This window comes from Trichosurus vulpecula, chromosome 6 (assembly GCF_011100635.1).
Source record: "Trichosurus vulpecula isolate mTriVul1 chromosome 6, mTriVul1.pri, whole genome shotgun sequence".
NCBI classification, from domain to species: Eukaryota; Metazoa; Chordata; class Mammalia; order Diprotodontia; family Phalangeridae; genus Trichosurus; species Trichosurus vulpecula.
Genome location: NC_050578.1, coordinates 200,319,280 through 200,346,497, shown reverse-complemented (window position 1 = coordinate 200,346,497; position 27,218 = coordinate 200,319,280). Strand labels below are relative to the sequence as shown.

General features: G+C 38.9%; 1 protein-coding gene across 2 annotated transcripts in view; it reads right to left on the bottom strand.

Moving 5' to 3' along the window:
• Window positions 1-3,604: 3,604 nt before the first annotated feature.
• The window catches only part of SLC2A9 (solute carrier family 2 member 9), a 313,753-nt gene continuing 290,139 nt past the window's right edge, over window positions 3,605-27,218 (bottom strand). For both annotated transcript variants that reach the window (XM_036763747.1, XM_036763745.1), the window contains one exon: window positions 3,605-4,882. In XM_036763747.1, the coding sequence (XP_036619642.1) occupies window positions 4,628-4,882 (255 nt within the window). In that variant the 3' untranslated portion in view covers window positions 3,605-4,627. The remainder of the gene's footprint in view (window positions 4,883-27,218) is intronic.

Sequence of the window (27,218 nt, the reverse complement as noted above, 5' to 3'; positions counted from 1 at the left end):
AAATGAGCAGCCATGGTAATTTAGGAGTCAAAGTCCAGTGCAGGTTTTGTAGCATTGATTCTCTGAGGAGTAAGAAGTGAGCTTTAGGAAATATCTTCAGGACTCAGTTCGGTGGAAACTTAAACGAGGACTCATGTACCAGTCATGACACATTTGGACCTAAACTTGGGACCAGTGGTATGTAGAAACCGAACTAAGTCCCTCTCCCCACCAATTGAGGTGGTGTAATGATAATAATAACTAATAACAATAGAATAATAATAATAATGACCATTGACTTTGCAGAGTGCTTTACAAGTATTTTCTCATTTTATCTTGACAAAAAAAAAAACCTAGGAGATAGGTGTGTTAGACAGAGGTTAAGCAACTTGGCAAGAGTCACACAGATAGGGTCTGAGACCAGATTTGAACTTGGGTCGTTCTGAATCTGAGACCAGCTCTCTATCCACTGTGCATCCCAGCCGCCTTCGAGGAATATAGAGGAGAATATGCCCAGAATTTATCAGGGGAGAATTTTTGTTTCTATACTTGTTCTTGTTAAATCTTTGAAGTAAATATCCCTTTGTAAATGCTTTAAAAATATATTTCTCTGATTACTATAGAATTAGAACTCCCCTCTCCCCATAAAGTTAAGGGTAATAAGTGTTTCCTTCAAGTATTGACATTTATATCCTTTGGCAATTTACCTCTTGGGATACTGGATCTTTCTCTTATAAATTTGTAGCAATTCCTTATGGATTTGGGAAATAACATTTTTATTAGAAATGTTTGTGCCAAAGATTTTTTCCAATCTGTTTATTTTCTTCTTGTTCTGTATGCATCAAAAATTGTTTTTTATATACTCAAATCCTATAATTTCTTCTATTTGTTGGTCACACAGGAATTTCCCTCTTTTTGAAAAGTGTAACATTTATAGTTCCATTTTCTTCTAAAATTTTTATTCACGTATAAATGTATGTATGTACACACACATACATATATGTATATTTACGTCATTATCTATTTGGGATTTACTGTGACATAGGAAGTAAAATGTAGATCTAATCAGGTTTATATTCTTTGCCTAAAATTGAACCATTCTCATATTTCTGATATAAATCCAAATTGATAATAATGAACATTTGAACATATTGCTATATTCCATTTTTATTTTATTACTTGTGAATCGATATTCATTAATGATATGGACTTAACTCTTTCTGTGAGGCAAAATGTGGTTCTGTTCCACAAACATTGTAACAATAACATAAAAGGAACCGTATTTCTAAAAAACAATTTACATATAAAAATTGAGTTTTGGAATGCTTGATAGAACTCACTTATGAAACTTGGTGCCTTCTTATATGGCAACTCATTAATGACCTGAATTTCTTCTTTTGAGTTGGATTTCTTTAGGTTATTCTTATTTTGGCACTGTGTTTTCCATTTTTATAAATGTACATCTATTTCTTTTGTATTCTCAGCTTCATTGGCATGTAACTTTGTATAATAGCCTTTATTTCAGTAGCATTCCTTGTGATTTCTGCCATCTTATTTGCGATTTTGATAATTCAATTTTTCCTTTCTCCTTGTTTTGATTAAATTTTTAAATCGTGTGTTGGCTTTACTGTTTTCCCTAAGACAATCTATCTACTTATTGTGCTTATTAATTCAATTTTTTCTTTTCTTTCCAATTTTATTTCTATTCCCTTTGGTTTTGATGGTCTCTTGCTTTGGGTTTAGTTCTGATGTATTAATTTGTTATTTTCTCATTAGGTTTTCTGATAACAACTCATCAGTTTTCTAAATAAGGAGTATAACCTTCTGTTCAAGATGCTGGCATCTGGTTCCAGATTGCTTGGATGTCAGTATTATTTACACTCTGTCCCCAGTAGCCACTCATCAAATGAAAGACAACTTTCAAAAGTTCGGTTTAATATTTACCATTTTATTTGACTCCATTTCAAGAAACCCTCTGATTAAAAATACCAATTTTCTTGCATACTAGGAAACAAAATACAGCTTGAAAGGTCAAACAGAATGTCATCAAGAATGATGTGTTTGTATGTGAGACAAAGGCAAGCCTGTTGTCAGAATATTTAAAAAAACTAATATTGACTAGGCAAGAACAATTTGCAAATTAATTATTTAGGACTCATATATTTGAAATTCAGTTAAAGTGGTGGCAGCAATTCAAGCATAACGTCACTTATCCATGGATACTTTCAGTTTCGTGAAAAATAGTATGGCCCAATTTTTCTTTTTACCCATGGAAATGGAGTTCTGGGGACCTGTCTATAATTCTAATCAAATGATATAAATTACCGCTGCAGGTTTTTAGAGCATGGTGATTTCTGAAGTGGAGAATTCAAAATGAAATTATTCTTAGTTCCTAGGAAGTCTTTGAAGTGGTTTGCCCTGAATCATTATAAGACATTGCCAAATATGTGGGACCATCAGGCATAGGGATTAAGGTCAGGGTCAGGATCATTTTTATTAAGGTCATTGAAAGTACATCTTCTTCCTCAGAATGGAAAGGACCTTCAACTCAACCAAGTTGAAGAGTTTGAATCAGAATTCAGAATCCATGGTATAATATTTGTTTGCGCGATCCAAGACTGCATTAATAGTAGCATGATGTCAAGATCAAGGGACACCATAGTCCCTGTACTTTGCCCTGGCAAGTACTCACATTCTGAGTATTGTGATCGGTTCTGGACACCACATTTTAGGAAGGATGTGGATTTGCTGCAATTCCTTCAGCTGGCAGCAATACAAATTTTAATTGTCGTAGAAAGACTGGTCAAAGGAAAGGGAGATGCTTAGCTTGAAGAAGAAGAGGCTTAGGGGAGACATGATGGCTGTTGTCAAGCATCTCAAGAGCTGTCATGGGGTAGGATGGCTAGACTTGGGTGGACAGATGTAGGATAAACAGAGGGAAACTGAAGAGAGACAGGCAAATATTGGCTCAATGTATAGAATAGATAATAGCATAGATATACATACATACATACATAGTATATAAAACTCACTATGTGCCAGGCATTGTGCTAAGGACTTTACAATGGTCTTATTGGATCCTCACAACAACCTGGGAGGTAGGTGCTATTATCATCCTCATTTTACAGATGAGGAAACTGAGGCAAACGGGTTGAGTGACTTGCCCAGGGTCACACAGCTAGTAAGTGTCTGAGGCTCAATTTGAACTCAGGTCCTCCTTACTATTCACTGCTCCACCTAGCTTCCCCTTAATAGATTCCTAACAAGAGGAATGAAGAAAGGAACAGGCATTTATTAAGTCCCTACCACGTGCCAGGCATTCTGTCAAGTGCTTTACAAATGTTGTCTGATTTGACCATCTGAGCTGCTGCTAGAGTTCATCTGGCAAAAGCTAGATGATAATTTGTCAGGGATGGAGAAGAAGGGATTCCCATTCAAGCATAACTTTGGATGTGCCATCAACTTCGGGTTTTTGCAATTGTATGAAATAACTTCTCCACTGGAGTCTCCATCCTTTGGGAGCCCTTTAGAAATGGATCCCTGGAATCCTGATGATGCTGCTCTAACATAGAAAAATGCTGGGTCAAAACTTTTTTTGATGAAACTACATGCTGGTAGACACACATTCACACACATACTTCTCATCTTTTATTCTAAAATATTCATATATGCACACATATATTCACAGAGACAACTTACAAATATCTGCATTAGTACAGTTGAGTTTTTAAGTATTGTTTTTTGTCTCTAGTAAATTATTTGGGAAAGGTTGTAATGCAAGTGTATCTTCATTTCTGAGATCTCCGTGGGAAGGTGGCCAGCTCAATTTAAGAATCAACCCTGTCTGGGTCTGATCGAACCACAGCCACCGGGAGAGCTGACTCCTTTGATTGTCTGCTCTGGGGCCTCTGTAGGGGATCACTGTGTTTCTGTGATACAGTTAATGGAACATGGAATCATGGTTCTTCCATCCACACTTAATTTAACTTCTGTTACAAGATATAATGTGATCTTCACTTTCCTCATGGTCCAATTTGCCACTTGGTGTGGGCATCTCTGTTTGGACAAGCCCGGGAATAAAAACACCGCTCTCTGATGCGACTGGAGGGAGCATCACCCGTTCCAGGAACAGGCTGATCACAGAGCAAGTTTTCTGAAGCTGCTATTAGCTAGTGAGAAAATGTCCTCTGTAGACCCCAATTTTATCCTCATTCCATGTGAAAGGGACTTTCTTCAGGAACTGAGTACCCAGGAGATGACTTATTATTACTTTTAGTGTTCATCTTATGCATTTCCTTAATTTGCTTTGAAACAAGTAATTTTCCCAGAATGATTCAAGAAAGCTCTATCTGTGGCAACATGGGATGAGAAAAAAATACCAAAGGAATGGACTGTTGGGGGTAGGTTGGAATATGGGTGGAGAGATGGGAGGACTTGTTTCACTTTCTAGACTCCAGAAGTTCAAGAATTAGCAGCCATAGTTAAGTTGATGAGGTTATGGTCATTCTCTCTCTCCAGGTGAATATTTTAAAATCTCCATGAGCAGAGAAGCTTGGCTAATTTGAGTGCTTCAGGAGGACTTTTTGAACTTAGGAAAGCATCTCCCTTCTAGACCTCTCCCCTCCCCCAAATGGAGAGACTGTTCAAGTTAAATGATCTTGTTCTGGACGCGGTTGTCAAGTGTGGAAGAAGACTCTAGCTCAGACTTCCCATTGGCTTGTCCATTGGCTCCAGCTTGCTCGATTTTCTCCTCTGGGAGGTTTTCCTTGTTCCTTTTGGCAAACGCCTGGCTAATTTCTGCATAAGTCTTGTTTTTGGTCTCAGGAAGGACAAAATAGAAGTAAGTTGCTCCTGATATGCAGATTACGGCAAAGACCAGGAAGCAGTATGTTTTCAAACCTTCCTGTGGGCAGATAGAAAGGAAAGCTGCATTGAAAATGCCAACACATTCAGTAAGAGATTATTACAATTTTGGATTTAGGAATGGGTGGAGATTCAGTTGGTTTGCAAAGTGACTAACAGTTCCAAAAAACACACACTGTGAGAATGCCATACCCAGGAAGCACTATTATTCTATAATCATTTATATTAAAAAGGCTAAAAAAAATGCCTCGAAAAGAGATTAAGAAGTTCCTATGACTTGGTTTTCACACATTAGTTCCTGAAAATAAGCCACTATGATGACAAAATGTAGATAACAACTAGAAGCTATCCTGAAATGCGCACTTGTAACATGCATTCAGCAGTTATTAAATACCTCCTATATACAAGGTGCTGCAGATCATTTACCAAAAATGATGCAATCCTTGATCCTAATGGGTCTACCATCTGCTAAAGAGAATATGACACATACATAGATAAATATAAAAACAATGTAAGAAGCGATTGGGACAAAACAGAGATCCAAAGTGTTCTTGGAAATCTTGAGCAGGGAGAGGAGAATCACTTTCAAGAATTATTTATTAAATTATTATTACACGTAAGGTCCTGTTCTAGGTGCATTGGGGAATGCAAAAATAAATGTGACATTGTCCCTACCCTGAGAAGTTTATAGTATTCTATGGGAAATGCATTTATTTATTCATTCAACAAATATTTAGTTACTGACTCTTCTGTGCAAAGCACTGTGCTAGGCACTGTGTTATCAATCGATTTATCAATAAACAAATATTTATTAATTTATTATTATGTGCCAGACACTGTGATGAATACTGGAAATGCACAGAAAACATCAAAATAGTCCCTGCTTTCAAGGAGCTTCAAGGAGCCTCCCTTCTAAGGAGGCAGACTACCTGTGCATAAATAGGTACACATACAGGAAAACTTTACAACTGAAGGCATTAGCAGTTGGGAGGATTGAGAGAGGAATCCTGCCACAGGTAGTGCTTGAGCTAAGTCTGGAAGGAAGTTGGAGATTTGAAGAGGCAGAGGTGAGGCAGAGAACATTTCACACACAAGAGGACAGTTCGTTCAAAGTCAAGGAGACAGGCGATGAAGCATTGTGTGTGAGCAATAGCAAATTTCATAGGATCGTTCAGTTAGAGCAGGAAGGTACCTTAGAGATCTTCAAGTCCAATCCCTTCATTTTACAGATGAGGAAATGGAGGAATAGAGAATGTAAAGCTATGCAAGTAGTAAGTATCTCAGGTAGGGTTACTCCAAATCCAATGTTGGTGGGTTTTGCCACTTAGCTGTCTGCCAGGAGGGTGGTCTGTAGGGGGTATGAAGGGGAATAGTCACTGACAAAGTAAGAAGAGGACAGGTCATGGAGGGCTTTAAATACCAGAGAAATGTTTGATCCAGGAAGTAATAAGGAGTCCATGGAGCATTTTGAGTAGGGGCTAGACTTACACTTTAGGAAAAATCTGTTTGAATTGAAGATGAAAAAGACAAGTAAGGTGAGTTGGAGAGATAAGTAGGAGGCTTTTGCAATAGCCGAGGTGAATTATAGATCTGAAATAGGGTGGTGGTTATGTGAATGGAGATAAACTAGATAGAAGAGATGTTGTAGAAGTGGAAACAGTAACTAGATGTGTGTGGTGAAAGTGAGGAGATGAGGACTTGGAGGAAAAAGATGTAAGTTGAATACATAGCTCTGTGCATCACTAACATGGCGGTGACGGTTGACCCCAATGGTAGCAGAGGAAAGTACCAAGGGAGAAGATATAGAGGGGAAAGAGAAGAGAGCCTAGGACCAAGCCTTGGGGATGTGGATGTGACATGGTTGGAAATACGGCCAAGGAGACTGGGAAGGAGTGGGCTACTATAAAATAAGAAAGCTGTCAACTTCACAGAGTGAGCGGGACACCAAACCAATTTCAATTCAGCATTTACAAGACACCTGTTGCATGCAAGTCCTTGGGTCTGGTGAGGGGGATACAAAGATTCAAAAATGCTGGTTCCTGCCCTCGAGAAGTTTGCCATGTCTTGGGAGGATGCAGAATAGCACAGACATAAATTTGATCAGGCAGAAAGGCTGTGACGGGGGACAAAGGGCAGATTCTGAAAACAAAAACACTTGAGGAAAATCATGTAAAGGAAAGATTGCTTTCCGTGAGAGCATCATAGAACAACTTGGGGTGAGGCTTGAAGCAAGCACACGTTTTCATCAGAGAGGACCCGAGGGGCGGGGCTGTAGAAAGAGCACTGACTTTGAAATGAGAAGACCTGGGTTCAAATCCCACCTCTGAGGTTTAATACCTATGTGACCTTGGACAAGTCATTTCACCTCTGGGTGCTCAGTTTTCTCATCTGTAAAATGGCTGGGGTAGGGGGAGGGATTGATCTATGTGAATACAAGAAGGTGGAAGAGAATGCAGGAAGAGATTGGGAACAAACTAGACTCTTGCCCCTAGACCTTTGGGTACCCTTTTAGGCAGGCTGCTTTATCTTCTCATGTTATTGTCTTTCCTTCTCTTTTTCCCTCGTCCACATCAAACCTGGTATTGAGAAAGGATCTGATCACAGTCGTTTACACCTCAGTATGAGCATTAGCCACTGTCCTCCCTCTCCCAGGGGTTTTGCATTTTAAGCCTGGTCGCCTATTTTTGGAATAAAAAGGCTTGTCTCTTGTGGAAGGAATTTGCAGCATCTGGAGCAGTCAGGTAGGGGATCTGGAGGGAAGATCACTGGATCAGGAATCAGAAGGCCTGGGTTCACATTCTGGCTGTGCCCTTCATTGATTATTTGATTTCATCCAAGTCCCCTAATCTCTCCAGGCCACGATCCCCTCATCTATTAAATACGGATATTACTTACACCATCTACCTCACAGGATTCTTCTGAAGATCAATCAAATAAAAATCGAAAATGTTTTGTCATTTGCAGAGAAGTAGGATACAGCTACAAAGGGCTGTTATTTGAAGAAGTGCTAAATGGAAATTGCAGTGATCAGGGACCATGCTCTCTCGCCCTGTCTTGTTTTTTTAAGGAAGATATTATTTTCTAGAGAGAAGGGTGGAGAGTATTTTTTGCACATGGAATTTTAATGTGTGATGGGCCCAGAAATGTAAGATAGGCGATTGAAGCATTTCCAAAAGGTGCCCCTCCAGAGCACTGCCTCTGGAGTCAGGGGGGCCTGAGTTCAAGTCCAGCCTCAGACACTTACTAACTGCTTGACCGTGGCCAAGTCACTTAACCTTGTATGCCTCAGTTTCCTCATCTGTAAAATGAGCTGGAGAAGGAAACGGCAAACCACTCCAGTATCTTTGTTTTTTTAAAAAATACTTTTGTTTAAAGTTTTGAGTTCTAAATTCTATCCCTCCTTCTCTCCCTCCTCTCCCCTCTCCTTGAGATGGTAAGCAATCAGATATAGGTTATACATGTGCAATTACATAAAACATTTCCATGTTAGTCATTTGGCACAAGAATTAAAGAAAAAAGAAAGAAAGTGAAAAATAGCATGCTTCAGTCTGTATTCAAACAATATCAGTGTTTTCTCTGGAGGCAGATAGTATGCTTCATCATTAGCCCCTTGGGATTGTCTTAGATCATTGTACTGCTGAGAATAGCTAAGTAATTCATAGTTCTTCACTGAACAATATTGTCATTACTATGTACAACGTTCTTCTGATTCTGTTCACCTCACTATGCATTAGTTCATGTAAGTCTTTCCAGGCTTTTCTGAAATTATCCTGCTTGTCATTTCTTACAGCACAATAATATCCTATCACAATCATATACCACAGCTTGTTTAGCTATTTCTCAATTGACAGGTACCACTTCAATTTCCATCTCTTAGTTACCACAAATAGGCTTGTTATAATTTTTTTGTACAAATAGGTCCTTTCCCCTTTTTTGGGATGTCTTTGGAATATAGACCTAGCAGTGGTATTGCTGGATCAGAGGGTATGCACAATTTTATAGCCCTATGGGCATAGTTCCAAATTCTCCAGAATGGTTAGATCAGTTCACAACTCCACCAACAATGCATCAGTGCCCCAGTTTTCCCACATTCTCTCCAATATCCAACATTTTCCTTTTTTTTTTTATCGTATTAGCCACTCTGATAGGTTTGAGGTGGTACTTCAGAGTTGTTTTAATTTGCATTTCTCTAATCAATAGTGATTTAAAACATTTTTTAATATGACGATAGATAACTTTGATTTCTTTTGTCTGAAAACTGCCTGTTCAAATCCTTTGACCATTTATCAATTGGGGAATGACTTGTATTTTTATAAATTTGACTCAATTCTCTACATATTTGAGAAATGAGGCCTTTATCAGAGATACTTGTCACAAAAATTTCCCCCCAGTTTTCTGCTTTCCTTATAATTTTGGTTTCATTGGTTTTGTTTGGGCAAAAACTTAAAAAATTTTATATAATCAAAACTATATATTTTACATTTTGTAATGTTATCGATATCTTCTTGGGTCCTAAATTCTTCCCTTATCCATTAATCTGACAGATAATCTATCCCATGCTCTCTAAATTTGCTTATTATATCACCCTTTATGTGTAAATCATGTACCCATTTTGACCTTATCCTGGTATACAGTGTGAGATATTGGTCTATACATAGTTTTTGCCACACTGTTTTTCAGTTTTCCTAGCGGTTTCTGTGAAATAATGAGTTTTTGTTCCAAAAGCTTGGGTCTTTGGGTTTATTATATACTACATTAATATGATCATTCACTACAAGGTAATTTGTGTGTAATCCATTCCACTGATCCACCACTCTCTTTTTTAGCCAGTACCAGATTATTTTGATAATTACTGTTCTATAATACCCTTTGAGATCTGGTATGACTAGATGTAATGGTAATTAAGGTGGGACTTTTTGCTGTTGACCTTTAATATTTCTGGCCTTTGTTTGAATGGGGCAGATAAAGTGGGTTGTTTTTGTGTTTCTCGGCACTGAGACAATTGGGAGCTATTGATTTGTATCTGATGTGATACTGGGGGTGGGGAACTTCTCCACACCCAGACTGGGTGAGGTCGTGGCCCTGAACAGGACATATAAGTGCAGAGGTTAGCATTCTCTCTAGGAGCTCTGAGCCACAGCAGGAATGGCGTGTGACTTTGGGCCAGCCGTTCTAATGAGCTCCCCGGCTGTACACCCAGATGTTGATAACTACAAATTGTATTTGGTCTGTAATTCAAGGTGCTGGCTTTTTCCCCTGAACTAGGTGGATGTTATTTGTATGCTGGATTAAAGTAAGATTGTTAACCCCTTAACATTGCTTTCCTTAATAAAGCAGATGAAAAGGACCCGGGCTTGCAGTGTTCTGTGAGTTGGTTTTTGTTAGCTTTACACCCTCACAGCAATTGCTACCCAGATTGTTGAAACACTAGACCACCTTCTTTCATTTTTTTTCATTGATTCTCTTGATATCCTTGAGCTTTTGTTTTTCCAGGTGAATTTTGTTGTTATTTTTTCCAGCTCTATAAAATAAATTTCTGACAGTTTAATTGGTATGGCACTGAATAAATAGATTAATTTAGGTAGAACTGTCATTTTTATTATATTGGCTCGGTCTACCCATGAACAATTTTTCCAGTTGTTTAGATCCGACTTTATTTGTGTGAATAGAGTTTATAGTTGTGTTCCTATAGCTCCTGGGTTTGTCTTGATAAGTAGACTTCCAAGTATTTTATATTGTCTACAGTTATTTTAAATGGGATTTCTCTTTCTATCTCTTGCTGCTGAACTTTGTTGGTAACATATAGAAATGCTGATAATTTGTGTGGGTTTATTTTGTGTCCTACAACTTTGCTAAAGTTGTTAATAATTTCAAGGAGTTTTTTAGTTGATTCTCTAGGGTTTTCTAAGCATACCATCATGTCATCTATAAAGAATGATAGTTTTGTTTCCTCATTGCCTATTCTAATACTTTTAATTTTTTTTTCTTCTCTTATTGCTATAGCCAACATTTCTAGTACAATATTAAATAATAGAGGTAATAATGGGCATCCTTGCTTCACCCATGATTGTATTGGGAAGACTTCCAGCTTATCTCCATTTTAGATAATGTTTACTGATGGTTTTAGATAAATATTGTTCATAATTTTAAACTATGTATTATTTATTATAAACTTACATTTATTATTTTACCATATTATGATTATTATAAATTTATTATTTATTATAAACTATTTAAATCATTTATTCCTGTACTGTCTAGTTTTTTTTAAATAGGAATGGGTGCTGTATTTTTTTAAAAGGCTTTTCTGCATCTTCTGAGATAATCATGATTTCTATTGGTTTTATTATGGATATGGTCAATTAGCAGATAGTTTTCCTAATATTGAACCAGCCCTACATTCCTAGTATAAATCTCACCTGGTCATAGAGTATGATCCTTGTAATATATTGCTATAATCTCTTTGCTAGTATTTAATTTAAAATTTTTGCACCAATATAAATTGGGGAAATTGGTCTATAATTTTCTTTCTCTGTTTTGACTCTTCCTGGTTTAGGTATCAGCACCATATTTGTGTCATAAAAGAAATTTGATAGGGATACCTTCTTAGCCTATTTTTTCATATAATTTATATGGTATTGGGATTAATTGTTCTTTAAATGTTTGGTAGAATTCACTTGTGAATCCATCTGGTGCTGGGGATTTTTTCTTAGGAAGTTCATTGATGGCTTGTTCAATTTCTTTTTCCAAGATTGGGTAATTTAAGTATTTTATCTCTTCTTCTGTTAATCTGCGTGATTTCTATTTTTGTAGATATTCATCCATTTCATTTAGATTGTCAAATTTGTTGGCATATAATTGGGCAAAATAGCCCCTAACAATTGGTTTAATGTCCTCTTCATTGGTGGTGAATTTACCCCTTTCATTTTTGATACTAGTAATTTGGTTTTCTTCTTTCCTTTTTTAAATCAAATTAACCATTGGTTTATTTATTTTATTGTTTTTTTTTTCATAAAACCAGCTTCAGTTTTACTTATTAGTTCAATGGTTTTCTTACTTTAAATTTTATTAATCTCCTCTTTGATTTTCAGGATTTCAAATTGGGTGTTTCAATTGGGGATTTTTAATTTGTTCTTTATCTAGTTTTTTAGTTGCATGTCCAATTCATTGGTCTACTTTTTCTCTATTTTATTGATGTCCCTGAAGTACTGTTTTGGCTGCATCCCATAAATCTGGGTATGTTTTCTCATTGTTGTCATTTTCTTTAATTGAAAATTTAGTTGATTGTTTCTATGATTTGTTCTTTGTCCCACTTAACTTTTAGGATTAGATTATTTAAATTTCCAATTAGTGCTTATTCTCTTTTTCCATTGTCCATTATTAAATGTAATTTTTATTGCATTATGATCTGAAAAGGATGGATTTACTATTTCTACTTTTTTGTTTGGTTGTGAGTTTTTACGTCCCAATACACGGTCAATTTTTGTGTAGGCACGATCCAATATCTTTGGCAAGAAAACTCCAAATGGGGTCACGAAGAGTTAGACGTGACTGAATAGCAACAAAAATTTAATGGAAACTTGTGAAGTAGCTAAAAAGTTATTGAAAGTGCAGTTTTGTTTGGGGGAGGATGCTGAATAGACCTTCCTTTACTAGAATTCTTTAGGAGGCCATGCATTTGAGTGGCCACAAATAGAGCATATAGTGGGAAGAACACTGGACTTGCTATCAGCAGACAGGGTAGACAGTAGACAGTCACAGATATAGTATGACTCTAGGCACGTCACCATATTCATTGGAGAATTCACTCATTTTCTCACTGCTAAAGCAGGAATAACAGTGCTCAGCCTAGGGTTATTGAGAGAGAAGCCCTTTGTCAACACTAAAATGCCATATAGATGTGAACCAGCATTGTGTACTGAGATGGTTCAACACTTAGAGTTGTGACCTTGGACAAACCACTTTACTTAATAGAATGTGAACTCCTTGAAGGAATTTGTCTTTGTATCCCAGGTGCCCAGCATGGTGCCTGGCACAAAGTAGAAGCTTAATAAATACTTTTTGGATTGAATTGAATCTTTTCTATATAGTCTATATATATATATATATATATATATATATATATATATATATATATAGTCTATGTAGTTCTATATAATTGAATCTTTTCTATATAGTCACTGATAACTTCACAGGAATATCGTAATAACCAAATAATCTAACTTTATTGGTCTATACCATATAGATACTTTCCTTTCTTCTCTAATTTCACTTGCCACCACCCATAACAATCCATCTAGACCAGGGATGGGTTACCTGTGGCCTCAAGGCCTTTCTAGGTCCTTGGGTACAGCCTTTTGACTGAGTCCAAGTTTTCCAGAACAAATCTTTTTATTAACAAGATTTGTTCTGTGAAGTTTGGATTCAGTCAAAGGGCCACACGTGAGGACCTAGAGGGTCACATGTGGCCTCAAGCCTGCAGGTTCTCCGCTGCTGATCTAGACCATTTCAGTAGCCTTCTCATCTGTCTTCTTGCTTCCACTCTCACTCTTCATTCCAATCCATCCCACTCACCTCTTCCTTTGGCAAAGGTCTAGTTACGTCACTGCTTAGACATCCTCAGTAGCTCCCTATTACCTGCTGAATAAACCTCAAACTCCTTTACCTGGCATTCGGGGCTCTCCACAATCTGGTGTCACCTCAGCTTTTGAGCATTATTTGGTGTTCCTACCATCCACATTGAGCTTTATTGTATATTAGTGCATTCCACCATGACTGGACTCCTTCCTGCCTCTCCTTCCTCTCCTCAACATATCTAGCATTCTCACATTTCTCTGCCCTTGCTCACTCTGTTTCCTGTGCCTAGAATGTAGACCCCCTATCTCTTTAACTGTTGAGTTTGTATTTATTCCTTCCCCTGCCTTGAATGTTACCTTGTCTGAAGTCTTCTCTAGTCACCCTGGTAGGTACCAATCTTCCTCCCCCTCCTCATATGAGTCTTCATTTTTCACCTCTTTAATGAACTTAGCATACAAAATTGTGCATCATAGGTATCTGCATGTGGGCTTTATTCTTTTACTGTTGTGGCTCAGTCATTTTTCAGTTGGGTCCAATTTTCTGTAACCAGATTTGGGGTTTTCTTGCCAAAGATACTAGAGTGGTTTTCCATTTCCTTCTCCAGCTCATTTTACAGATGAGGAAACCAAGGTAAATAGGGTTAAGTGACTTGTCCAGGGTCACACAACTAGTAAACATCTGAGGCTGGATTTGAACTCAGGAAAATAAGTCTTCCTGACTCCATGCCCAGCACTTTATGCAGGGTGCCACCTACCTGCCCTATTCTTTTACTAGCCAGTGAGATTTAGGGAAGGCAGGGATTATGTCTAACCCAAACTTTGTGGCTCCTCTCTCCTCCAGCATGCAGCATAACTTCCAAGTAGATACCACACAAAAGTTTTTTGCTTGTGTTGCTGTTGTTAATGATAGCAAAGGCAAAACTGAATGATTTTAGGTATGAATCCGTCTGGAGGGGAGTGGGCAGAGATGAAATGATATTTTGAGTTCCTCTAGGATTCTGTGGGAAAAGTCTGAGATGTAGCAGACAAAGCAGGAGCCAGAAGATGTCAAAGCTGGTCTTGGAAAGCCCAGACCTCTCACTCACTCGGTGATGGAAGCACAGTCACCTTTTCCAATGTCTCATTACAAACTTACATAAATGCTGTTAGGGATCCTCGCATCATTTCTCTAAATATATCTCTGAGAGTTATTAGAAGTGATCATGAAAAGGCTCTGTATTTTCCCTCTGACTCAGGAAAAAATGATTTCTTTTTAAATCCCATAGTAATCCCCAACAGGGCTGAAAATATAGCTTCAGTTTTGGCAAAGAATCCCTCTTGGGAAAAGCAGTAGGTTCTATTGTTAATGAAATAGCTTAATTAAGTCATCAGCAGCATCCCTTATGTTTTACTTAGTGATGATAAATTAGTTCAAAATACAGTTACAAAAAACTTATAAATAATTTTCTGGCTAAAGAATAGTCAAATACACAGTTTAACTGTTCTGAAAGTGGCTTTTTCTCATCTGATCTCATAGGATTTTGTAGTCTCTTATATACTTAGGATCAAAGTTTTAGAATTCAAAAGGACCAAGGAGACTATTGTGTTTAATCCTCCTTTATTTTAAAGATGGGGAAACTGAGACACAGGGAGGTTTTGGTTATGCAGCCAGTAAATGGCTGTGACAGGATCTGAACTCGGGTCTTTCAGACTCTAAGTCCAACATTCTTCCTATTGTTTCACCCACGGAGACACTTATTAACAATTCAAAAGCACTTTCTGGTTAGCGAGTCACTTTCTTTACAATTTTGTAGGTAGTGAGATGAAGAAACTGAAGCTTTAAGAAATTAAGTGTCTTACCCACAAGCACCCAGCTTCAAGTGTCTGATGTGGGATTCAGACTCAGATCTGTTGGCTCTAAGCCTGAGAGTCTATGCAGTAAGCCATGAGCTCTGGTATATCCAGCCAAACCGCCAAGGCCTCTGGTGAAGGACCAGAGACAGGCTGTGTCTGTCATCCAAGGACTGACCTAGCGAAGTACACGGAAACTGCCTCGTCGCTGGAAGGTTGGCCACTAGTGGTTGTTTTGTTTTGTTTTTTGCCACGGCAGCTTATGAAGGCTCTAAGATGTAATAAGGAGGCATTCTGATAATAATAATAATAATAATACTGGGAACACCTAAACAGTGCATACTATGTACCAGGCACTGCGATAAACATGCTTACAAATATTATCTCATTTGGTCCTCACAAACAACACTAGGAGGTAGGTGCTATTACTACTCCCAATGTGCATATGAGGAAACTGAGACAAACAGGGTTAAGTGACTTGCCCAGGGTCATACAGCTAACATGTGTCTGAATCCAGATTTGAACCCAGGTCTTTTTAACTCCAGCCCTGGTGCTCTATCCACTGCACCATCTAGCTACCCCTGATATTTAATGTTTTATCCTTACCATCCCAACTCAGGAGGGCAAACTCCTTGAGAGTAGGGACTGTGTTTCTTACCTGTCCATATCTCTGCAAAGTTCTTAGCACAACACATGGCTACGGTAATCCACAGAAACATTCCACTAAAGCATGGAACAGCTGCAATCTATGTATGTAGGTGGGAAGCAGTATCTATGCCAAACAAATTATGTATTTTTCAAAGTATTCGTTGCAGCTCACATTTATAGGGCCTTTATGAATTTACAAGGGGCAACTAGGCGGCAGAGTGGATAGATGGCTGGGCCTGGAGTCAGGAAGATTCATCTTTTTGAGTTCAAATATGGCCTCAGACACTTACAAGCTGTATGACCCTAGGCAAGTAACTTAATCCTGTTTGCCTCAGTTTCCTCATCTGTAAAATGAGCTGGAAAAGGAAATGACAAACCACTCCACAGTAAATAGGTGCTTACTATATGTTTGCTGAATGAATGGATGGATGGACTGATAGTGTAATGCATTACACAGAAAGAACACCTGGAGAATTCATGCATCAGGATCTTTCTTATCCTGGGTCTTCTAAAGCTTTAGTAACTTTAAACTGCACTAAATCTTTTGGGATTCCTTGTAATTCCTTGTGATGTGAACTACGAACATTTGTTAGCTTAAGGATAAGTCTTGACTAAAATCTGTTTGCTGAACGTGCGAAGATGGTTATGGAGCCTTGAAATAAAAGGAATAAAAACATATCCAGAAGAATCAAACACCCTCATTTCCTTTTGAGGACCAGACCAACATCTTACATAAAGACCAGTGTTTTGAATAAATGATCCATCTCAGCAACAGAAAGCTTTAATGCCATCCCTACTAATATATTTGCTAACTGTCCTTCCTTGTTGTAGATAGACTTTGTTTTCTAACTATGATAGAACAAAGCACATCCTTCTGAACTTTATATTATCAGCTGGATGTTAGAGACTTGACACATCCAATTACATTGCTTTCACATAACCCCAGGATCAGTGTCTCAGTCCTCATGTACCCAGTGGCAAACAAACGTTTGAGGAAGTTAACTGGGGATGCTGATTCCCTGTAGACAAAGTGGTACCGAACTGATGCATATCCCCTTAGACAGCTGTGTCCTAATATATTCAACAACAACGAAATGTTTAATGGAATTCCCCACCCCCCACCCCAGCTGGTGATTTGGGTTATTTGGCATGGAGACAGACATAGTAGTCTATCAGTGGAATAGAGAACAACAACCATACACATTTATAATTTATGGAACATTTCCCACATACTTATTTAATTATCACAGCAATTTTGTGAGGCAGGCAGCGGAAGTACCATTATCCCCATTCTACAGATGATGCAAATGAGTTTGGAGAGGCTAAGAGGCCTGATCAATGTGACAGCATGCCTACTGTGACACCGTCACTTCTCTCAGAGGGCTGCTGGGGATAAAGCACTTTGTAAATTCATATTGTTGTTCTGTCATTTCAATCGTTTTTGACTCTTCGTGGGGTTTTCTTGGCAAAGATATTGAAGTGGTTTGCCATTTCCTTTTCCAGCTTATCTTACAGATGAGGAAACTGAGGCAAACAGGATTAAGTGACTTGCCCAGGGTCACACAGCTTATAAGTGTCTGAGGCCAGATTTGAACTCAGGAAGATGAGTCTTTCTGACCAACAGGCCTGGCATTCTATTCCCTTTGCCGCCCAGTTGCCCCTTGCAAATTCATAAAGGTCCTCTAAATGTGAGTTGTAATGATTACTTCAAAAACATACACGATTTCTTTGGCATACATACTGCTTCCCACCTACATACATTGCAGCTGTTCCATGCTTTGGTAGAATGTTTCCATGGATTACCGTGACCAGAAAAATCCATCATGTGGTGACCAACCTCTCCAGACTTGGGCTGGTCCTTGCACAGTCAGCCCACAATCCCATACTCAGAGCTACGAATTTATAGTCAAAGCTTTTCTTATTAAAATAAAACTGCCAATCAGATCATGGTCTTTTTTTTGGTGTAGCTTTTAAGAACCTGGGGTTACTTCCAGGCCGTGATTCGGTATTAGAGAAAAACTTTAGCAGGTGATGACAATAACGGTGTTTAGGCTGCAGGACTAAGACTTGACCCCAGTTCTTAAATTATAAATCAAATATTATTTTTAAGCTGTCATGCTGTAATCTCCAGTTTCTTAACTGAATAAGGGTATAAAATAACAGCAGCACATATTTAGACAGAACTTTATGGTTGGCAGAATACTTACATATTTAATTCATTTGATCCTCCCAACAACTTGGTGAAGTAGGTGCTATCTTTATCTCACTTTTATAGATGAAGAAACTGAGACAGAGAGAGACTAGTGACTTGGCCAGGGTCACACAGCTAGTGAGTATCTGAGGCCAGATTGGAACTTAAGTCTCCTTGGCTCTTCTCTACCAACCAGCAATCTCTATGATATAATTGGATACCAAATAATAATATTACAGGGCTCTTGGGAACAGACATGATGACCGTATGAGTTACTATGAATAGTCACTGAAGGAAAAGATCTCACAAATCATATGCATAAATGCTCTCTACAATATTCCCAACTAATGGTTACCCAGGGGTTACCTGAATGAAGTCCTTTAGTGATAGGGGACCCATTATCTCTGAGACAACTGGCAGACCAGTTATTATGAATTTTTTTCCCTTACGTTGAGTTGAAACCTACATTTCTGTATTGTCTACTCATTGCCCTCTGGCACCAAGAATAAATCTAATCCTTTGTTTAACATGGCGGCCCTTGCAGTTCTTGATAATACCTCTCACGTCTTCCTGTAGTCTTCCCTAGACGTAAGTTGACCTCACTCCCCACTCCCCACGATCACCTTTGTAGATTCATGGCTCACAATGGGAAATAGCTTTGGACGCTTGTCCATGGATTAGAACAATAGACTGGCAGTGGTCCTGTTACCCCTGTCCTTGAATATCCTTTACCTCAGTTTATCATTGGCGCTCTATAGGATATCTCAAGGAACACTTCGTGGAACACTGCCTTTTTTGACTCTTACCTAAACACCTATTTCCTGTTTTTTATTTTATGGAGATGAGTAAAAAAGAGAATGAGGCAGCTAGGTGGTGCAGTGGAGGGAGCACCAGGCCTGGAGCCAGGAAGACATGAGTTCAAATTTGGCCTTAGATACTGACTAGTTTGTGTGACCCTGGGCAAGTCACTTAACTCTGTTTGCCTCAGTTTCCTTATCCACAAAATGAGCTGGAGAAGGAAATGGCAAATCACTCCAGTATCTTTGCCAAGAAAAAGAAGAGTGGGATGCAACTGAAATGACTGAACAACAACAAAAAAAAACACAAAAACTTTAATAGCTTTAATGTCCATTTTTTCCATTAAATTCCCATAAGACGACAAAGGAGTCAAGGAAGATATCATTGATTATCCTCATTTAACGTGAGGAAGGAGAGGTCCGGAATGGCTTAGGGACTGGTACTTGCGTATCTACCTGGCCTATGTCCTCCGTCAGAGCGCCTTCCACAATGATTTTTCCTAAGTGCAGATCTGACTATGTCGCTTCTGTACGTAATAAGCTCCAGGAGCTCCCTCCCCTGATTGCTCAAATAATGACAATAATAGTAGTAATAGGTAATAAGTAGCATTTATATAATGCTCTAAGATTTACAAATTTCCTAAACAAATATTATCTCGTTGGGTCCTCACAACAATCTGGAGAGATAGGTGCCATAATTATTCCCATTTTACAGGTGGGGAAACTGAGGCAAACACTGGTTAAGTGACTTGTCCAGGGTCACAAAGTGAGTACCATTATACACTGATCCCCTTCCTGCCCTCTATGGTCCAAAATGAGTCATGAAGAGTAAGTTAGATACGACTGAAACAACTGAACAACAACTTTCTTATATTCTGCTTTGCATGATAAACATATGGGCATTTCTCTGGACTAGACTTAAACTCCTTGGGGTCAGGGACCTCATCATGTCATTTTTTAAAATTCCCAGTAATTTTCACAGAACTCTGTCTATTGCAGGTAAGTAGGAGATAGGACTGATTGTGCATTGAGTGTAGGTCACACCCTAGAAAGTGACTTTTAGACGAAATTCATGATAAAAACACATTTTGCCATCATTCACGTCTCTATCCCTAAATTCAAGGCACAGACAATTGATTTGCTTGAGCTTTGGCTAATCGATACCATCACTCTCCAGGACCAAATGGATTTGTTTACTAACGGGCCCCCCAACATAGACTTGGGCACATATAGATAAAAGTCACTGTACAATGGAATAACTACAGCTTGGATCCTGATGCCCCCAAATAGGACATTACCTTCTTTTCCAAAACCCCGGTGCAGAGATGGTCTTGTGTTTTATCCGGATTTTGTGAAGGGAACTGAAGGTAAAGAGGTGGTAAAAATTGGATTCTTATAATCAAGTAAAAATATGACTTCTTTCCTCAATTTTTAGCATCCACCCACACAGTGGGAGTTTTAGCTCACTGGTGATTCATAAGGAACGCTGGTGAGTCAGTTGGAAGGCTTTGTATTTAAATTATGTATGTGTAATTGGGCACCATACACGCGGATGGTTTGTAATTCAAATGTGTAAAGGGTTCTCAAGAGCAGTAAATATTCCACTTTGCTCACTGAAACCAAAACATTGTTGTTGAGGGAAAGGATATAAATACGCAGAGAGAGACCCTTCTCTCTAGGAGAAAGAGAAGGAAAAAAAGAAACTTTGCTAAAGTAAACAAGGTGAATTCTTGAAATACCAAATCTAAATTTCTCTATCTGCCGTTGAAGGTCCTCTGAAATCTTGTCCCACCTTCCTATTCATCCAAATTCCCCCACGATATCTCATGTATACCCTCTGTTCCAGCCGCATCAGTCCCCTCGCTGTTCAATGCCCTTGCCAGCCTCGTTCTTCCCCTCTCTATCTTTTCATAAGCAGCCCCCACTGCCTCTGAAGGGACTTTCAACTTATCCAATTCTATCTCTTTTTACCTCTCAAATCTCATCTCTCATTACGATCCACCTCCAGCCCAACACCGAGAAGTCTTCCTTGACCGCACTGTTATTGAAGTGGTTGAGTCATTTCAGTCATGTCAGACTTTGTGACCCCTTTTTGGGTCTTCTTGGCAGAGATACTGGAGCGATTTCTCATTTACTTCTCCAACTCATTTACAGATGAGGAAACTGAGGCAAAGAAGGTTAAGCGATTTGCCCAGGGTCACACAGTTAGTGTTTGCCACCTAGCTACCCTAAATTAAAGTGAGATACGTGTTGCTGTTGAGTCATTTCAGTCATGTCTGGCTCTTTGTGACTCCATTTGGTGTTTTCTTGGCAGGGATATTGGTGTGGTTTTCCATTTCCTTCTCCAGCTCATTTTACAGATGAGAAAACTGAGGCAAACAGGGTTAAGTCACTTGCCCAGGGTCACACAGCTAGGATTTTAATTCAGTTCCTCCTGACTCCAAGGCTAGCACTCTATCCACTTAGCCGCCCCTGAACACGCTAGTTATTACTGATTACTCCTGCCTTTGAACTCCTTTCACATTAAATCTGCACTATGTAATTCTGTGCTTAATTTCATGATATTTATATATTCATATTATATAATTATCTACAATATATATTTGGATATATTGGACCATATATGATTATCTATAATGCATAGGGTTACATGTGATACACGTATATTGACTCTATTGTATGAGGGACTAAATTACATATCCTAAAACCTAGACAATTAGAGCTGGGAGGCGAAGGAAACAAGCCTTTATTAAGTACCTACTGTGTGCCAGGAATTGGCTAAATGCTTTACAGATACTATTTTATTTAATCCTCACAACAGCTCTGTGAGGTAGATGCTATATTGATTCTCACTTTACAATTGAGGAAACAGAGGCCTTACAGACCAACAAGTTGAATCTCCTCATTAGATACAGAAACTGAACACTAGCAGGGGTAGGTGTTGCAGCGATTAGAACGCTGGACTTGGAACCTGCAGGACGTGGATTCAAATCCTGCTTTGGACGCTGCGTGACCCTAGACAAGTCTCTCAATTTCTCTCCATCTCAGTTTCTTCTCTGGTACAACGGGAGTGTTAGTGACATTCGCCTCCCAGGGTTGTTGTTTGGATTAAATGAAATAACATGAAGAAGACCCTCTGCAACAAATCAACAAGCATTTTAAAAAGTACTTTTATATACATGCATATAAATGTGTATACACACACATATATGTATATATATGTATGTATAAATATATATACATACACACACATATATCAGTTACATGGCTCAGTGGATAGAGTGCTGGGCCTGGAGTCAGGAAGACTCATCTTCATGAATTCAAATCTGGCCTCACACATTTATTGGCTGTATGATCCTGGAAAAGTCACTTAACCCTGTTTGCCTCAGTGTCCTTATCTGAAAAATGGATATGAAAATAGCACCTACTTCCCAAGGTTGTTGTAAGGACCAAATGAGATAATATTTGCAAAGCAGTTGGCACACAGTAGGAGCTACATAAATGTTAGCTGTTATTGCTATTAAATATCAGTGGTAGAAACTGGACCTCAGAGTCTTCCTGCCTCTGAGTCTGTACCCATCCACTGGGTCCCAAGGTTATATGTACACCTCAGACATGTTTGGTGAATCTACAAATGCAGAGGGAAGGGACAAAGAAATTTGCTAGATAATTCAGATAAGAAAACAGCCTTATTGGAAATATCCACATGGGTGAAATGACTGCGGTTCACTGGTTTGATTTTGTTTCTTTTAGCAAAATTATCCAAATAATTGCATCAAATCTCCATTTCATTTGATGGGAACACATGGGATTTGAGCCAATATTTTGCAATTTAAAAAGGACCATTTTTTTCTTCAACATTTTATTAAATTCAAGAAGAATGTTACAGTTCAAGCCAAGCAGAATGGGAATGAATCAGTATGTGTACTGCACTCTGAAATGGCCAACATGAATGTGAATTTGAGAGTCAGAGGCAGCACACATGCTGACCAAATGTTTGCAGGAAGGAGAGAAGGCCAATGGGAAATTGTCTGCTTCCTTTGTACATTTCAGTCTGAGGGCAAAGAATGTGGGGCAAACATGATTGTGTTCAAATGAACTCCGCAAGACTTTGGAAGTTTTTGTTTTATGCTTTAGGAAGTTGCATGCCTAAATTACTATATCATTACCTGGTAGCTATAGTTCTGGACCCCTAGTTCTGATGAGAACTCCAGCACTCATAGCTAGGTTGGTCCTTTGCATAAGAAAAATGATCACTAGACTGATAGTGGTATTAATGAAAGCTGACAGCTAGGTGGCTCAGTGGATAGAGTGCTGGACCTGAGGTCCTGAAGTCAAGAATACTCATCTTTAGGAGTTCAAATCTAGCCTCAGACAGTTACAAGTTGTGTGACCCTAGGCAAGTCACTTAACCCTGTATGCCTCAGTTTCCCCATCTGTAAAATGAGCTGGAGAAGGAAATGGCAAACCACTTCAGTATCTTTGCCAAGAAAACCCCAAATGGGGTCACAAAGAGTCAGACATGACTGAAAAATGACTTAACAAAACCCATAGTTTTATAGCACTTGAAAGTTTATGTAATATTCATTCCTCACAATGACCCTGTGAGGTGAGTTGTATAAGCATTAGCATCTCCATTTACAGATGAGGAAGCTGAAGTTCAGAGGAGGGGAAACATTGATAAGAATTTATGCTGCAGGGGCAGCTAGGTGGCGCAGTGGGTAGAGCACTGGCCCTGGAGTCAGGAGGACCTGAGTTCAAATCCGGCCTCAGACACTTGACACATGTACTAGCTGTGTGACCTTGGGCAAGTCACTTAACCCCAATTGCCCTGCCAAAAAGCAAAAAATAAAAAAAATTTAAAAAAAGAATTTATGCTGCAGAGAGGAAAAATCACACACTGATAAAATTATGAATCTATCAACTCAGTATCATGAGAATAATCAAGATGGTTTTTCATCAAGTATTTACTAAGCACCTATAGCTAGTACATGCTAGACATTACAGTAAGTGCTGGGCGTAAATAAACTAAAATGCCATAGTGTTCGCCCTCAAGAAGCCTGTGTTCTATCCAGGAAGACAACTCTTAGAGCTGGAAGAGATTACCAAGTCTCCTTTGATTAATTTACGGTTTTTGAGTTCTTTCCCAGGCTGGCTACTTTTTGCCTATAAGACAATAGCTTTGACTGCCTCCGGAGGCAGTGAGTTCCCCGTCACTAGAAGTCTTCAAGAAGATACTAGATTCCTACTTGGGAGGGATTGGATTAGAGGTTTCATGGTAAGACTGAGAGAGTTCCTTCCAGCCTGAGAGTTTGATTTTCTATTCTAGTGAGACCTTCCTTTTGTAAGTGGGGATAAAGGCGATGTCAACAACACCAATACTAAAACTTTTAGAGCAATGTGTCATTTACAAAATTCAATATAAATATTAATTATAAAATTTGTAAATTAACCATTTACAGAATCACTAAACACCTTTATCAGAGTTGATTCTCCTATGCCTATGAGGTATGGTACATAGTATTAGCTTCAATTGACAGGTAAGGAAACTGAGGCTGCGAAGTGAAGCTCAAGATCCTACTGTGGCAGAGCTGGGTCACCAGTCCAGACCTTCTGATTGCAAGTCCAATATTCCCCCCACTACTGCCTGCTTCTTCCTTCTCCACTCATCTTTCAAGGACCAACTCAAATCCTACCAGATAAGATGCTTATCTCCTCAGATCTCCAATAGCACATACTGTCTATACAGCTCATTTGACACTTAGCATCTGTGGCCTGATATTATCATGAATGATATTTTCATGTCTGTGCCTTACTTAGTCATATAATTAGATAATAAGTTTCTTGATGGCAGGGATAATGTCTCATTTATAGAAAGCATAGATTTGGAAGTGGAATGAGGAATTGGAATACTGTCTCCCCCAATGCCTAGCTTAGGGCCTCACGTGTGCAAAGTAATAGGTATTAATAAATATTTGCTGAGTGGCTGATCATTAAAAATCATTAAGGCCATATTATTAAGTTAACAATTTGAGCTGAATAAGATACAAGTGGCCTATTATTAGAAACCATAACAATCGCTTTTCATTTATCCTTGGCAAACTTATTAATGTGAAAATACATCTGCGTTCCTGGCACTTAGCGCCATTCCTGGATTACACTCAAATTCATTCTTGGCATTGGTTTAAAAAGTACTGTCCAGCATTTCTTATTAATTATAATAATAGATAACCTTTACATGGCATTTTATGGTTTAAGAAGTACTTCCATAATCATTACTTCATGTGGTTTTCCCAGCATCCCTGTGTGGTAGCCAGTAATAATTAGCACTAATTCACTTAGCTATATTTAGTGCTTTGTTTGCAAAGGTAGAACAGCTTACCATCCCCATTTCATCATTGGGGAAACTGAGGCTTTGGCAGTTAAATGAGTTGTCCAAAGTTGGGAAGTTAACAAACAGCAGGTGAGAGAGATGTTCTCTCCTCCTCGGTGTTTTCTTTCCCAAGGAGAGGGAAAACACCTCGTCTAAGTTCTTCGTTGTATAGAGAAGCAAGCTGACCCTGGGGCCATTCTTCATCTTCCTTTGCTGCCAGCTTCCACTCAATTGTTTTGACTCCCTCTCACTCCTATCAGACTCTCAAAGGTGGGGTTAGTGGGACTCCCCAGGGATACAAAACAAAAGGCTGATCCCCTTGCTGTCTGGAGTCATCAGGGAGCCAGTACTGTTCACAAGTGGGTGGCATCTCCAGCATTCCTGGGAGGCGCTTCATCATGCTAACCCCAAGACTGCTTTAGCCCTTAGCCAGTGTGTAGCTCCCAACGCATGTGCTTGTGCCTATCTCTGTGGGACCTTAGAAGCTGCTCAAACCATCGGTATTTTCCTTTTCTTGTTCTTGTAAGTGATTCCACCTTCCTCAGGTGTAAAGCTAGTTTTTGCCATATGTTCTTTCATTGTGCCCCAGGGACAATCCCTTCCTTTCTCTGTCCTGTGTTGAGCTGGGAATGTACCCCCACCTCCCTGCTGCCGACAGCAGAACAAGGATTGGCTTGAAGGCACATCTCCTAACTCCTACTCCAGTAGGACTGACAATGCATGTCGAAACCCTTTAAATATAACAAAGGAATTAACTGACATAAAAGATCATCATCATCATCATCATCATCATCATCATCATCATCATCATCGAGGCTTATTTGAATTACTTCTCTCTGAATGGAAAAAAAATATGGGTTGGATGACAATGCCTACAGGGAGCTTTGTAGCTGGTGGAACGACTGAACTAAGTTTCAGTTTTTCCCCGTCTGTAAAATGGAGATAATAAGTCCTCTTATTCATCCCCTACGCTTGTTGTGAGAATCAAATCAAATGAGATACTGGGTTTACAAGCTCTTTGAAAATTGTTAGGGGCTAAAGAAATGTTGATCATTGATTAGCATTAGGTATAAACAATATTCAACCTATTGTTCCTCGAAAGTTAAAGTCACTGTGAAAGCTTTCTCCCTCTCTGTCTCTGTCTCTGTCTCTCTGTCTCTGTCTGTCTCTGTCTCTCTCTCTGTGTGTCTCTCTCTGTCACCTCCCCCCCATCTTATAACTCTTGCTCTTTTCAGAACCTCAAGAGTGGACAGGCAAGAGGATTCAAATGAATGTCCAAGGCTTGAACAGTGAACTGGGGATAGACCAGATCAGTCAATTCACAGTTTACTATTTACTAGTTGCAGTGTCAATTTATTTCATATTCTTTGGGCCTCAGTATTCCTTTCTATAAAATGGGGAAAATAATACTATCGTTTTCTATCCCTTCTCTGAGGGCTGCTGTATAGATTGAAGAAAGACCTGGTATGAAACTGCTTTGGGACCATTAAATATTATATACAGGTAAGTTACGATGATGATGATGCTACTGTTTAATGCCATACCAGAACTAGAAAGGTAGAATCATCAGTGAACTATTTCTACAACAGACATCTGCATTCTTGCTTCCAGTCCTCTGAATGGAACCCAATGACTACATAAATAGAACGTGGGAAAACCCAGTTGCCAAAGTAGCTCGAAGGAAACCTCAGCTTCATACCATTAAAGCATTCATACTACGTCATAGCTCCTTTTCTCTGATTGAATCCCACCCACCCTTAAAATCCGAGATTAGGTTCCTCCTTTCTTACAGTCACACAGAAATGATCCCCTCAGTCTTCACATATCCCCCATATTTCTGAACTGCCAACACATTTATTGCCTGCATCACCCACTTGAACACTTAGTCATATATAGCCACAGTGAACAGAGAGCTGATCTTGAAGCCAGGAAAACCTGGCTCTTACACGTACGCTGGCTAC